Below are 15,086 nucleotides of genomic sequence, written 5' to 3'. Positions count from 1 at the left end.
GTCCAAAATAAAAATTATTTACAAAGTAATAATTATGCGGTAGGCAAATCCTTGTAGTCTAGTTGAGAAATGTGACCGTAGATTTGATTTATTTATTTAGGTAAACCAGCAGTACACATAAGTTAAAAATGTCTACGAAAATTGTTATCGTCGGTTAGAAGAAACATCATTTAAATTTTAGACACCAAAAGAAATCCTCATTTTTGGTTGACCGGGTAGGGTGAATGGTGAACGGTGATGTATGAAAAATGATTGTATATGGCAATGTGGTCTGTAGTATATTTAGACCAAGCGATTTAAAACTATATTTTAAAGGTTATTCGAAATAATATAGCCTTCTTCGTTTCGGAGAGACCTGACTCGTAGGCACCCGGGCTCACAGGTACATATGACCATAAGCAGTTGACAAGTCAGTGTGGGAATGTTTTCACCGGCGCAGTCTTGTTCAAGGAAAGTGCTTAAAAAATGAAGGTCCCTCTCATAACCTTGATAGAACCGTTACATCTAGTGAAAACCGCTATGGCGTGTATTCGCGTAGAATACAGCCTTTCAACTGGTATCTAGCTTGGGACCCAAAACAGTATAACTATGACAATAAGGCATATTCCAAAAAACTTCTATCCTATACGCCATTAAATTATCTCTACAAATTGGTTGCAAAAATATTTGCAAATGCGGTACGCATGTTAACCAAGCATCTGTACAATTACGTCTGAAGTTAAATAAAAATAACACGCCATGTCAAACCGGTTACCGCGTTAAACAAGATCTATTCATGTATTTCGCTGCTTAAAATATTACAAAATTTATATTAAATGTAAATATGAGAATGTATTATTTTAATCAAAGATGACTAAACTTGTTCTTGATCATCCCGTTTGCCGGTAGATGAGTTCTTTGCAGCTAAAAGTTAATTACGTTGAAGCAAGTTTACAAAGGTTGATATCGCTCTTTCTTTTAAATACTCGTCGTCTTTTCAGCCCATAGATGTCCTCTGCAAGGCATGTGTCTCCCCAAATACATCTTCGCCACGGTTGGCAGGCAGGTTGGCGGTCGCGGTGTGGTATTATAGTACGCAGATTCCGCTGCTGCCCATCTTCCTGAAACTTTGTGAATTATATATAAGACAATATTGAGGACATTGAACTAGCGACCTATTGTCGCGAGTCTCAGACATCTACAGCTGGGCTAACACTGCACAAAATAGTACTGAAGGTATTTCTCTATCCTACATGTTTCACATGCCAGTTCTAAGGCGCTGTTATTTTGGTACTTTGTGAGGAAACATAATGAAATGTTCAGTATGTTAAACGAAATATGTTTAAAAAGTATCTATCAATTTATATTCCCTATGAAGGGAGGCTGTAAAACGCAGACTTAATGATAACGACGCATTATATCTTAATCTTTTGAGATAAGTTCATTTGCATTGTTATCGTATATGCGCACATGTCTGAAGATCATATGCAAGATAGTTGAAGCTGCATTATATCCCTTACTATTTTCTAAGTTTTTCGTTTTACATATCATTAATACATCGTCTGCAAGACTTAGGTCTCCCAAGATATCTTTAGGTGCATATAACATAATCGCCACGTTTGGGAGGCTGGTTGCCTATAGCAATATATAATTATGCTCGGCAGATAATGCTGCTGCCCATCCTCTGGAAACTTGATTGGTGACCAGTAATCGTATATAATTAGTGCAAAAAGTGTGAATTAAATAACATTGTATCCCGAGAAACGAACTCGCGACGTTCGATCGCTTCAGTCCTTCACCACTGGGCTAACGCAGATCGTTAAGATTTGACGCGTATTTATTAAAATATGTACTTTGGTAATCTTTGATATGTGTTCACAGCTACTTAAATTAAAGTTATAAATTGTCTTACTTAATCGACAACTTAAAGCATAAAATTTGATTTACACTCACTTGTAAATTTTACGATGTCTATTTTTTAATAGTCAACATTGTGCAGTTATGTATGCAAAAAAAAAAACAATTCACAAACATATACACCTATCGCTCGATTTACACGGTACTTGTTTTACACGTTTTCGCTTTTACACGGTTTTTCAAATAAGTTTCATTTTTGATTTAATAATCGTTTTTATTACCATCTCTTATAATGTAAATGTTTCTGCTCCAAACATCGAATCGGCACAAATAACTTCGAGTGATGAAAGTGAATTCAAAGCTTCGATTCTGAAAAAAAGAATGAGAGTAATTTCTAACAGTGGTAAAGGTTAATAAAACACCTTTGGTTTTATTTTTTGTTCTTCTGTTTAATGTATTGCAATTAAATAAAAAAAAAAAAAACAGTGTTTCCGTAATATATTAAAAATTTTAACTTGTCAATGCATTTTATTTTTATTTCTGTGTACCTCTAAAAATGTTGAAAAAAATCACAACTGATAAATATGCATTTTCTGCAAGCTTTTCGATTTACACGGTTTTCTCAGGAGCGTATCTACCGTGTAAATCGGGGGATAAGTGTACACAATACTCGCCTGACTACAAACACGCACGCACACACTGGGATTCCTACTGTTTTAGTTGTGCTAAAAGTGTAAGCTAACAGAAGTAAAAACCAGCGCTGCTCGTAATTACTATCCCGGTTAACACACGCTGAACCGCTTTTTTCTCTATTGTAGCCTATGTACAGGAATCTGTTGTGTATTTTAATAAAGAAATAAGTTAATTTTATTATTATTGTCATCTTGGTTTTTGCTGTCTCACGATCTTTATATCATTCCGATTGTAAACCATCTGAGAGAGGTTTTGATCGACCTAGGGTTAATCAGGGTTTGATCTATTGTTAATAATTAACGTACACCATCACCTTGCTTTGCGTTTTTTCCGAAGATGCGTCGCTGCTTAATTAGTACTAATTTTCACTGTGCGTCGTTAGATTTTCGAGGTTGCGTTGTTTTGGGTTTTGTTTCTAATTGCGCCATGCCATCAAAACTCGGGGATTCCCTTTCTAACTAAAAATCAATGCAATTTTAATACAGTTTTATTTTCACTTTGTTTTGCTAATTTTGGAGTTCAATTTCAATTACGTAGTGTGTTGTAATGTAATGTGTTTTGCATTTTTTAAAAGAGAATAATAAATTTATATAAATTTTAACGTGTTGTTTCTGGTTACAAAAAAGGTATATATTATTCCAATTTTTTATTGGCAGAGTTATATTATTTTTGTTTTGAAATGTTTATTTTTGTTCAATTTTCTTTTTAAAAAGTAGTATTTTCGTAACCTATCTTCGATCTTTACATGGTTTGCTATAGAAAATCTTAATTCACTTTGCGGCGTTTTAATTTGCGTCGTGTTTTTTCGGAACGTAACCACGACGCAAAGTGAGGTTTTGGTGTACAAGAGGTCAATAAGATGTGAATCATATCCAAATGTAGATGGTAAATAATATTTTTCTTTAAGTAATAAATCGATTATCTACAACGATATTTAAGACCTTCAAACTTTAGAACATTGATGTTTGCAAATATACATCGATGACCTTGCGACAGTTTTCGAACAAATAAAAATTGGGTAATGTACTGCAGAGAACTAGTTTAATAATTATTAAGAATGAAAATCTAGTGTTTACAAAAAATTACTAGAATGTACACACGCGTACTAAAGCCATAGGTCAATAACACATTACGTTTACAACCTACGTATACAATGCGGGTATAGAACGTCACGATCGTACGATTTCCGATCGTTCCATTTACATCATACGATCGATGAAGTCACCAAATTTTAATGCGCGATAAATAAAGTTTTATATGTCCCTATAACCTATTGTTAATCATTTATTACAGTTTTTTTAAATCTATGCATATGTGCGTCTGTTTCTCATTCACAGTATATAAACGTAAAAAATATATTTATTAATGGACTAAAAAGTATTTATTGTAATCATAAATGTCGTATATACCACATCTAAATAAATTTTACGATACCGTGAACAATTATAAAGTTTTGTGTACTGATATTTATGCGAAAATACTGATACACGTAATAAAATATAAATAAAGTTAAAAAGGTAATTAGATAAAATAATGTATTATTTTGTGAACTATAAACCCTTCGTGTGCCGAAACTATGCACCTGCTAGTGTCAGGAACGTATTTTTAAAATGATAAATGAAATATTATTGACTATGATCCTGTGGTGTGTAGTACATCCAGAGCAAGCGTACATACGTACGTAGATCTGACCCTTACGCTCTCGGGGAGTTCGGGAAGATATATCCACAGGCATTCAACAGGTTAATAGATTCGTAAAGTGGCCAGAATAACCAATTTAAGGGTTGCAATTTGGGGAACGTTGATAAAAATTATGTTATCTAGTCATCCTTATACCTTGTTATCCAAACAATACGTCTATATTGAATATTTTTCACGAGGACGAAGAATATCGCTTATTCATATTTATTGTTTGTAACAAGGCATAGAATAATGTGTCAGAGTCATTATGTCAGACCAAACATGACCTCGAAGCTTTTGAGAAGATAGTGAATAGACTATTTAAAGACCAATGAGTTTTACCAATGAAGACTGCATCACCACTATACGGCATCGCATAGTGTATACGAAGGTGAAGATGCTGACTCATCATCTCGCCTCTTGATCAATTCGATTGTAATAATTTAGAAAGCGGTATTTACATTCACTAGTTGAAATAAGCCAGTAAGGATTAATTTAATAAAAAAGGTCCTTATAGAGTCCCTGACACCACACAAGGTCGACTCTTGAGGAGGTTTTAGTGGACTAAGAATTCCTCATTATCAACTTTGCCCTCTCTTTAGTGGCAGAGATTCGGGAAATATCTGGTAGATTTTTACACCGATGCAAAAACAGCTTTTCAGCTATTGGTCAAGAGGCGAAAGTCGAGTGACCGATTAGATACTAGTTTATTAACGCGGTTTCACTGAACTTTACTATTCTCGCAGACTTTATTCCAAAATATAAAAACCTTGACTTATTTAGCTTAACATAAATGCGAAATGGTTCAGAAAGAAAATTGTCTAAAAATGCAAATGACGCGTCTAATCACACTTAACCTGTCGATTGCCTATGGGACATGTTTTTCCGAACACCCCGGGTGCGTACGGGTCAGATCTGCCTGAAATAAAGTATGCTATATTATATCGAATCACCTTAAAATTACAGTTTAAAATCGCTTGCTCTGGATGTACTATAGACCGCAGGATAATAAACAATAATATTTCATTTAACTTTTTATTAAAAAATCATTTTCGACACTGACAGGCGTCATGTTGCACACAAAGGGTTAATGTATTCTATTACTGGGTTTATTAAGGTTAGTGTCTATAAGCATAATGTGCTTGCAGGTTGGTGGCGGGTCTCGCTGCATCAGTCGTCCTCATAGCGATTGAGTTCATAACCTTCATCCTGGGACTAACCATGTTCTCTCCGTCCGTCTCGCTCACATGTATCCTTTTGCTAACAGAACATTAATTTGTACATGCACGTTTAACGTGTTATATATTTAGTAGGTTGTAAGTCAATAAACAAATTATTATCTATATTAATATGCAAAAAACTTTGACGTGATAGAGAAGAGGTGACAAAGAAAGTTTTTAGAATTTTATTCAACTAAGGATCGAGTGATAAACGAATTATTAATTTTTCAGAATAGTCCCTTTAAAAATATATCCCGTTCAAACTATTGTGAGACGGCATTACTGAACGCAGTTACAATTCCTTTAGCATATTAAAAGCGCTTATCACAAAAGTTCACTTTTATTTTTCGAAATAAATATCACATTGTGCTAGGTGAGGCCATTAGGAAGCTAACTCAACAATTCCACATCCATAGTCTAATACTCGTTTGAACGTTAGTTTTGGTGTGCATTTGTTAATTTGCCGCCGATTTGTGAAAATGAAAAAGAGATGTTCTATTTTAGAATTTTAAAATAGGTGTAATAATGTTACGAATCAAAAGAAATAAATATTTTTTAAAATATTATTTTTGTTTATATATTTTCGAATTGTTTATTCACAGCTAAGACAGGGCGTATGTCGCGTTAGTTCTTTATTTTCTTTTCAGTCCATATACGCTCACTGCAAGGCATAGGTCTCTCCCGAATGTCGCCACGATCAGCGACTTCCTGCAACCTTATCTATGTACTCGGTCCATCTAGAGTGGAGATCTACCCACGCCGCGTCTACCATCTCGTGGCCGCTAGTCGGAAAACCTTTCGGCCTTGAACAGCCATAGGTTGCATGAGCGATGTGTCCAAAAGCCACCAAACAATTTTAAACATTTCCGTGTACTGCTCTTGAACAGTGCTAATAGGACTGGTTTGGTCTTAAAGGTGGTAAGCTGATGGCCTTCAATTTGAACGGCATCGTACTGGATGTACAAGTCATCTAGTAAATAGAAGTAAAAAACAATTCACAACAACATAAGTATAGGGTTATAGATAATAAACTATTATCGCACAATATTTATTGGAGCTATTGTGCTAATGGCTCTATAGAAATTATTGTTTGAAAGATATATAGCCGTAATTTTTCAGTCATCGATATTTTTAATAGGCACGAAATTGGAACGCGGTAATCCACACAATTATATTGACGTTAATGTATCTTTTATATTTAGCGAATATTCAACAATTGTTTGCAAGAAAAATGTGAAATTACGTGGCGGCTTGTCTTAAATCACTTCGTACGTTTTTTTTTACTTTTTAATATAATGCGATAAAGAAATAATTTATAGAGGTTGTTCTTACATCGCCACTATTATGTTATTTATTTTAAAGTGTAAATTTGTTGTTACGGAAATAAAAAAAAATTCTTTATGATTATTATAACAGATTTACTGAACATAATTTATATAGTGCTCTTTCATATTACAAGCAAGGAAGATGATCGAATAATTGTCAGTAAAACAGAGTGCGAATGCGTTTACACATAGTTACTTTTTTAAAAAGTGCGTAAATAAGGGTTTATAATTTTTAATATCATACAAAAAAATCAATCTGATTCACTATCGGTTTAAGGATTTCTTTAATATTACAAACATTCATTTATATTTCTGTGTTTCCATGTTAGTTTTTACACGTTATTTATGCTATGACTACTGAAAATTTAAATAGGATGAATCCAGAAATAGATCATAATTTTAGGGTGAAAAAATAAACAGAGTTATAAGGTAAATAGGAATGGTTAAAACAAGAACGCGACCAGACTATATGTAGAATGACTTCCCATTTTGTAAACGCATCTTTACATCATTGACTGATCATTGAGACAGATTGAGTTTGGCATTTTCTAATACTATTTCGTGTCTAACGAATATAGTACAAAAATACACAATGTTATCAAAGAGCGCAAATATGATTTCTGACAGGATTTTTTATTTAAAATAATCTAGGCTAGGCATTATCATGTTCATGAATACATAAGCTTGTATAGTTAACTAACATTACATTTGAATACTCTGACGGATGATATCCTTAACGAAATACCAGCGATTGGTTGCCACGGCTCCGCTTCCATCTTCCTGACTTACTTCATCATAGACGGCTGGATATGTGACTGGTTCTGGCCCATCTTCGTTCTATGCTCAGCTCTACCATCTATAGTGGACACCATCACCGCTGTTTATACTTTGTGCTCGTTAAGATGGTGATGTTATAATAAAGACAATCTATATAAGGAAACATTGTGATAAATAAAAATAATATTTATATACAATAATTGTTTTATTATTTATATAATATTATCTTTGTAGGAGCATACATTACAATCTCAGTTGCTGTGAAGCAGACTGTACAGTTGTACACTATTTCATGGTTTTCAAAAGATAAAAACATTTTTTTAATAAAGGGTGCAGAACACTAATTATTGACCGATGATAACAGTTTTAACGTTTAACTTCTATGATACATTTAAACACAAGAACCTTTAGCCTAAATTTTTTTAAAGATGTAGATTTTCTTTCTGCTTCTTATTCACAGCTATAACACCTTGCGACGCAGAGTAAAATATAAAGTAGTTTAAAAAAAAGGCTGTCAAAATTAGTTTTTATCTTGTGTTATTAAGTTACATTCCAGCTTTCATTTATAAATTCACTCTATTAAAGGTTGACCAGGATATACATATATACAGATCCGGATATTTTTACCAACAATTATTATATATATATTACAATTATTGTGTACGCAGTCAAGTGTCATTAATGGTTCCACACTGAAAAATAATCTAAACATTGAAATAAAGGAAAGGTATACATGGAGTTAGCGGAAGTCTATTTGTTTTGAGTCTTATTTGTATCGCTAGAGTGTTTTGCTTACAATATGTTATTTTCGCGTTTACTGAGCGCAGACAGTTGAGAAAGAAATTCCCGTTACACAGACCTTTCTTGTCCTAGCTGCGAGTCACGACAACTGTTTATTTAATACATTTTTTTATGGGAAAATACCGTTAAAATTAAGACATGTAAAAATATAATTTATGACTTTTACTAAATTCAAATCATTTCTACATTTTTCTTTTGGAAGTAACTGCCCAAGCGTTACAGATCGTCAAAATGCTTTGAGGTTTAAAATAATGTATATTGTTGTCAAGTCGGCTGCCTCGTTACAGACAAGACCTGTGTGATTTTTAATCCTGGTAAAGTGTAAGGCACGTGGCTATTAAAATTACCTGTTCGCGGTGCGTTGAACGGAGTCGGATTTACAAACGATTATGCCGAGATACGTGGCTGCCTTTCTGAGGAATAGTTAATCAAGTAAAGCAAACTTATACAAGCTGCTAAACAAAAAATTACCATATGAAGTACCTAAAACAACGACACGCCCTCTTCAAATAAACGTAATAAAACTGTCAATTTCCAATAATATTTCTTATGCCGATATAAATAGAATATAAAAAATCTTATGTTGCGTTTTATTCTTTACAGGTAGCTAATGAGCATCAACATCTAACGCAGACGCACGAATATAAAGCAGGATGGTCATTCTTCTTGGTGCTGGCTGGTGTGGTCACCACCCTCGGCTCCTCCCTACCTGTCGGATACAACATTGGTGTCGTGAACACACCTGCAGAGGTAAGCATAGAACTCTTTAACTCAAGTCTGTTTTTGTGCGGTATATAAAAATTTATATATGTATGTACAAACATCTATTGAAACAACTGATCACCGAGGTAACTCAAGTCAAATTAAATCTTAAAAGAGTCCGTTGTAGTATCTATATATAAGAAAGTTATTTTGAACCAATTTACCACAAGAATGTTCGCATATTGTAAGAATAAAGGATAATGGTTATACGTATTAGCAATTATTAATTATTTTGATTTGTAGTAATAGTTTTAATGAGATCTTTCCATCTAGTTGAGCGTCCACGAGATTGCTTGTCTTCCACTTTGCTTAGCAACACCAAAAGTTCCAGTGAGTCGTCATTATTGGTGATTTGTACAAAGAACTTGAGTAATATTTACTCAGTCGACGGTATCCTATCTTTTGTGTTATTTGATATTTTCTGGCTGTCTCTTCGTAGCAGATCTACGGTCTGAGTCTACTACTTATAATATTGAATTAAATGAAGTTTCAAAAGCGCATGTAATTTGCCATCTTGAATAGACATGCTTTGATTTTCTTTTAATGGAATCTATTTAATATTGCAGGTGATCAAGACGTTCTGCAATGAGAGCTTTGTGAGCCGTTACAATCTACCTCTTAATGATACATGGCTGAACGTCCTCTGGTCTTTCATTGTGTCCATATTTATAGTCGGAGGATGCACTGGCTCCGTGCTCGGGTCGGTCTTAGCCGACAAATTTGGAAGGTATCCCATTAGTTTCTTACGAAAATCTTGTAGTCTTTGTTTTACAAGCAGTTATTACATTAAATAATTTACGATGTATGTAATAATCTATACCTAATGAATAATCTATTTCTAATATATATAATATAGGCTCTTTGTTAGTCGGACCAATTTTCCAAAATTTGTAAATTTTCTCGAGTTGCAATAAAAACGTACTTTAAGGCATGGAGAAAATTTATAAATATTTTTTTAAATTATAATTATGAAAACATAAATAAATTTACAAATTATGTGTACTGTTAATTAAAAATTAACTCATTTATTTTACTAACCATTATATTTCATAAATATTTGGTAAATAAATATTTGTTTTCGGTTATTTAAAAACACAAAAATGAAAAGCAGACTGATACATTTAACAAGAGCTACAAATAATTCTTCAAAGAGCAGCACGTTGGTCACCCTGTTCATATTTGGGAATAAACAGGAATATATGAGAAGTGATATATATTCAATATAGATATATATTTTCATACAGGTCACTAAAGAATCTACAATGACGTCAATAGCGTAACTGTCTATATTTAAACTACTGTGTTATAACTGTGTGGACTGAGTTTTGCGAACATAGGTCGCGAGTTCGATTCCCGGGATCCAATCTTGTATAATTGCAACTCTCACTTTGTGCATTGATTACATAGGATTGTCACTGCTCACAAACACGATTTGAAATACCACATTGCGATCGACAACCAGGCTAATATGCGTGGGGATTATTGTAAATCCCCCATATGTTTGAGTGAGCCATACGCCTTGTAATAGTGGCTTTGGGTTGAAATGTCGACGACGAAGTAAATATATATACTGATATGATTCCGTATAAACACTAGCGTGTGCATAAACAAATATACGTTGGTTGGAAAAAGTTAAATCTAGAATTTTTTCTTTATTTATTTAGTAAATATAACCTAGTGTCTAAAAGTAGACAGATATTACAATAAATACGGGCCATATTCTTCATATGGCTGGCAAAGCAGTGTATCAAAAAGCGTTACAATGAACATTTTGGTTTAGATTTTTTTCATTTTTAAAATTCGAATTGATTTTTTGATTGAAATAGTTGGGGCAGAAAGCTGAAGGCGCTTAACTTAAACTCGAAGGCTTCCTTGGAAACCTTATCACCTCATTAAATACTCCGTTTAGTCAGACATTAAATATAGTGACCAAATGTGGTGTATTGTCTAGAGTGGGAGCCTTGGTTTGAATTGTGCATTGCATTCCGGTTCGAGAATGTTCCAGAACGAAAGTAGGACACGATCGGTTGCAATTATCGGGTTAAAAACATCGGCACTAAACAGTTTTGAAAACGAAAGATTATCATGATGAAGATATAAACTAATACGTAACAGGGCTAAGTATAGATACGACTACAGGTAAAGGCTAGTGGTTTCCCAGCGGTGCGAACATTTTAACCCAAATACTATACTGTATTTTAAAGCGATCTTTATGATCTTATCCTACAGAAAGTATGCAACAATCGCCACAAGTGCCTTATCAATCGCTGGCGCTGTCTTCTTCCTGTACTGCCGTGCAGCTAACTCGGTTGAAATGCTTATCATAGGCAGATTGCTGGTCGGTCTTGCTGGAGGTGAGTAACTATATACTTGACGAGAAAATCTAGTAACTGCATTCGATTATACGAAAAATATACAAGTTATATCATTCATGAGAAATAACGAGGTAAGGATGCGTTTACATGACACACAATTTTTGATACAGCCCTGTATTAATCGTTGTTGGATATTGGGCGTAGTAGCATTGGAAAATAGTTCGTTTTATTATTTTAACTATATAAAACTCAGACCGCCTCTAGAATTTCTTAATCCCAAAATAATAGATAAATATGCATTATGCCGCTGGGACCTTGAGGTTCCGGAATGGAGACCACGAATTGGCAATCGCAGCATAAGAAAACCAGTGACTTTGTGAACTTTGTCTGAAAACGCTGGATTCAAGCAACCACAAGGAGAGATCTTAGTCCAACTATGGACGTTTTACTATAATTATAATATTATTTTTTTTATTTATATGTGGTATAGTGTGTAGGATATTCTGTAAGATTTATATGTATGATGTGTGATTTGAAAATGCGTTTGATTTAAATTTCCAGGCCTAACAACAAGCATTGTTCCAATGTATCTCACCGAGCTGTCGCCCTTGAGTCTCACCGGCGCGATGGGAGTCGCATGTCCCATGGGTGTCAACGTTGGTGTTTTGGTTGGTCAAGTTATGGGCTTGAATTTCTTGTTAGGTAAGCATGAAATTGTCAAAAAGCTAGAGTAAATATTAAAAAACTATAATGTATTCTAAAGTTTAGACCTGGATATTTATAATATTTCTTAGAATATACAGAGTGACTGGCTATAGATCTTCTTCTTTTTCTTCAAACATCGCTAAGATGATCAGTCTTGCGCTGCTCGTATCCAGAGACATTAACCTATGTCGTCAGTTCACTTAGTGGGGGCCTACCCACTCCGCGTCTACCGGCTCTTAGGCGCCATTCAAGAACCTTCAGCCCCAACGGCTATCGGTTGCACGATCGATTTGCCCCGCCCACTGCACTTCGGACCTGCAATTCTTTCAAGTCATTCTACGTTCTTTTGCGGATTTCTTATTTACTATTTGATCTCTCAGCGAAAGCGAAAGCTTGCTGTCAATGATGTATGGTACATCCTATCCAAAAACCAACGCTTTCAGAAATAATGAATAACGTAATGATAATATACTAGCAAAAACGTTATCAAAATTTGGTTTTCAAAATATTAGAATCAATTATTGTTTACTTTCTTCATCTATGGACTTTATACAGTCAGATGTTAATGGCCTTTCGCATTCCAATAGTTTCAAAGTAAAAACTTTATACAGGTTGATAGAAAATAGGTGTAAAAGGTTTTGAGCTTTTTCTGACAAATAAGCTATATATTCTCCGCTTTTATAAGCTGCCGAAATCGAAGGCACTATTTTTATTATATTTTTTAGTATATACACTGATTTAATTATATTTTTTCAATACTGTGAATGATTTTAATATTGTGTAAATGATTTTAATTATGTAGATTATCTCTAAGATGTTCAAAGTTTAAATATGTAGCAATTATTTATATATATATTGATATGTGGCATTTCTTTGCAGGCGGCGTGGACGACTGGCCATATCTTTTGTCTGTCTTCGCTATACTAGTCATTATTTGTTTACCTGTTTTATTTATTTTGCCTGAAAGTCCAAAGTACCTATTTATTGTTAAGCGGAATGAGATTACTTCAATTAAAGGTAATATTATATTATTTATTCGTATTATATCGATTTATACATAATAAACTAATTAGATGCATCGGAGTTGTGATTTCATTTGGTACGGCACCATTTAAAAATATGAAGTTTATTTTAACTTACATAAATTTTTATGTTAACCTGTAGAAATAGGTGGTGCCATGGTATTTTTTTATTTGACATTGTAATACAGGAAACAGACAGTTTAATATAAAAATTTAATTTAATTTATTATTCATAATATATTAAATGTCTCAAACATTTAAAAACTTGTCTGGGAAAAGCAATCTCACAATAAATTCCCTTTAAAATTTTAATTGATCAGTAAATAGTGGTTATTAAAATAATTATGGTAGTATATATATGTATGCAGTATGTGTAGTTTTTAATAAACTATTTGTTGTTTTCAGAGCTAAGCCGCTTACGCGGGGTATCCTCGAGTATCCTTACCGAGGACTTGGAGCTCCTGCGCGAAGAGAGGCGCGCAGCGGACGTGGCGGCGTCCAGCGGCGAGAGCAAGTGGAGCATGGCGCGCGTGGCGGCAGACCCTCGGCTGCGGCTTATCCTACTCCTGGTGTGCAGCACCCAGGCAGGCCAGCAGACTAGTGGGATCAATGCGGTGAGAGCTACCTTCAAACATCAAGGTTCAAGTTCACTGAAGTTTTAAATTCAAAATCTTGCTCTGTGGTTGTTGGTTTATTTTGAAGGAGGGAAGTGTCTTGTCTTCAATGCGTCTAGTTTCGTAAGACACGTCCTCTATTTGCCGTCACGAATTTTAGGCACTTGTAGAATTTAACCGTATCGTGTCGATTCCCTAAAGGAAATTCCAAGCATAGCTCTCTCTATAGCCCTGGCGCCAGGATTCCCGGTAGGGGAACCTTTTCACACAGATATCCCTAGATGCACTCAGTAGAATTCGATTGAATAAACAGTCTAGAATTATTTTATTATAAATGTTGGTTCTAGTGAAAGCATAAAACTGGAAGATTTTTTTTCTTTGATAATATTATTGATTTAATGTTTAACATAATATGAATAAACCTTTGTATTGAAATTTCACTGAAAAGTAGCTATTAAAATTTTCGAGAGTTTCTGCAATTTTGTTATTAATTTATGTTCAAAATTTTAATCATGTAAATGGTTTGAATTTGATTTTGGAGTAGAGAAGCCAAGTGGTAGACAGCCACGTCAAAATATGTTGGTTACAGGCTGCCTGCCGGTCTTTTTGGAAATTTATTGGGGACGCTTATGTGGCAGAAGTGGAGGTCATACAGTTGAAACGATGATTAAAAGGTTTTGTTCTGTCTCCAGGTGTTCTACTACTCGCAGACGATATTCATTCAAGCGGGTCTGTCGAAGCAGAGTGCCCAGTACGCTACCATCGGCTGCGGGTTCATCAACGTGTGCACAGCTGCGCTCATGCTGCACTTACTGCCACGTCGTGGACGTCGCCCGCTCCTGCTGGGATCCACGCTATGCGCCACAATATGCCTCGCAGCACTGGCTGCCGCTATGACCGCTATTGTTAGTACTACTACTGATCTTTGATCTCCTGGTACTTTTAACTTTTAACACTTTTTGATCGGCAAATTTGTCTGATTGGATTACCAGCTAGTGGGAGCAAATTTAACTTTTTAGAGTTATTTCTTCCTTATATATAGATTTAAAGCCAATATGTGTTTAATAGTATTTCTTCATCATTATCTTCACTATTCTCCTTGTCACTGTCAATTCTTAGTACATTCTGTATCTTAGGAGTTTCATATTTCTATATGTATTTCAAATTCTAATTTATCATTACTACTCTCAATATCTTCACAGTCATTCCTAAACTTTGGAGAAGTTTTTGGGAATTAAACAGTTTAAATTTAAAATAAATTTAAATTTAAATTTTGAACATAGATTTGGTGAAATGTACAGATCTTTTTAAATTTATAATAACACGTGCGACATAC

At 34.3% G+C, this 15,086-nt stretch overlaps 1 protein-coding gene across 2 annotated transcripts in view; it reads left to right on the top strand.

The window, feature by feature from the left end:
* Window positions 1-15,086, top strand: part of LOC137930197 (solute carrier family 2, facilitated glucose transporter member 1-like) — a 33,977-nt gene that overhangs the window by 15,403 nt on the left and 3,488 nt on the right. For both annotated transcript variants that reach the window (XM_068773365.1, XM_068773366.1), the window contains exons 2-8: window positions 8,936-9,082; window positions 9,661-9,821; window positions 11,324-11,448; window positions 11,971-12,111; window positions 12,994-13,131; window positions 13,542-13,750; window positions 14,443-14,655. In XM_068773365.1, the coding sequence (XP_068629466.1) occupies window positions 8,936-9,082; window positions 9,661-9,821; window positions 11,324-11,448; window positions 11,971-12,111; window positions 12,994-13,131; window positions 13,542-13,750; window positions 14,443-14,655 (1,134 nt within the window). The remainder of the gene's footprint in view (window positions 1-8,935; window positions 9,083-9,660; window positions 9,822-11,323; window positions 11,449-11,970; window positions 12,112-12,993; window positions 13,132-13,541; window positions 13,751-14,442; window positions 14,656-15,086) is intronic.

This window comes from Battus philenor, unplaced genomic scaffold (assembly GCF_028537555.1).
Source record: "Battus philenor isolate CCGP_79_NKW_IND1 unplaced genomic scaffold, ilBatPhil1.0.hap1 SCAF_6, whole genome shotgun sequence".
NCBI lineage: Eukaryota > Metazoa > Arthropoda > Insecta > Lepidoptera > Papilionidae > Battus > Battus philenor.
This window is presented reverse-complemented; position numbering and strand designations above follow the sequence as displayed.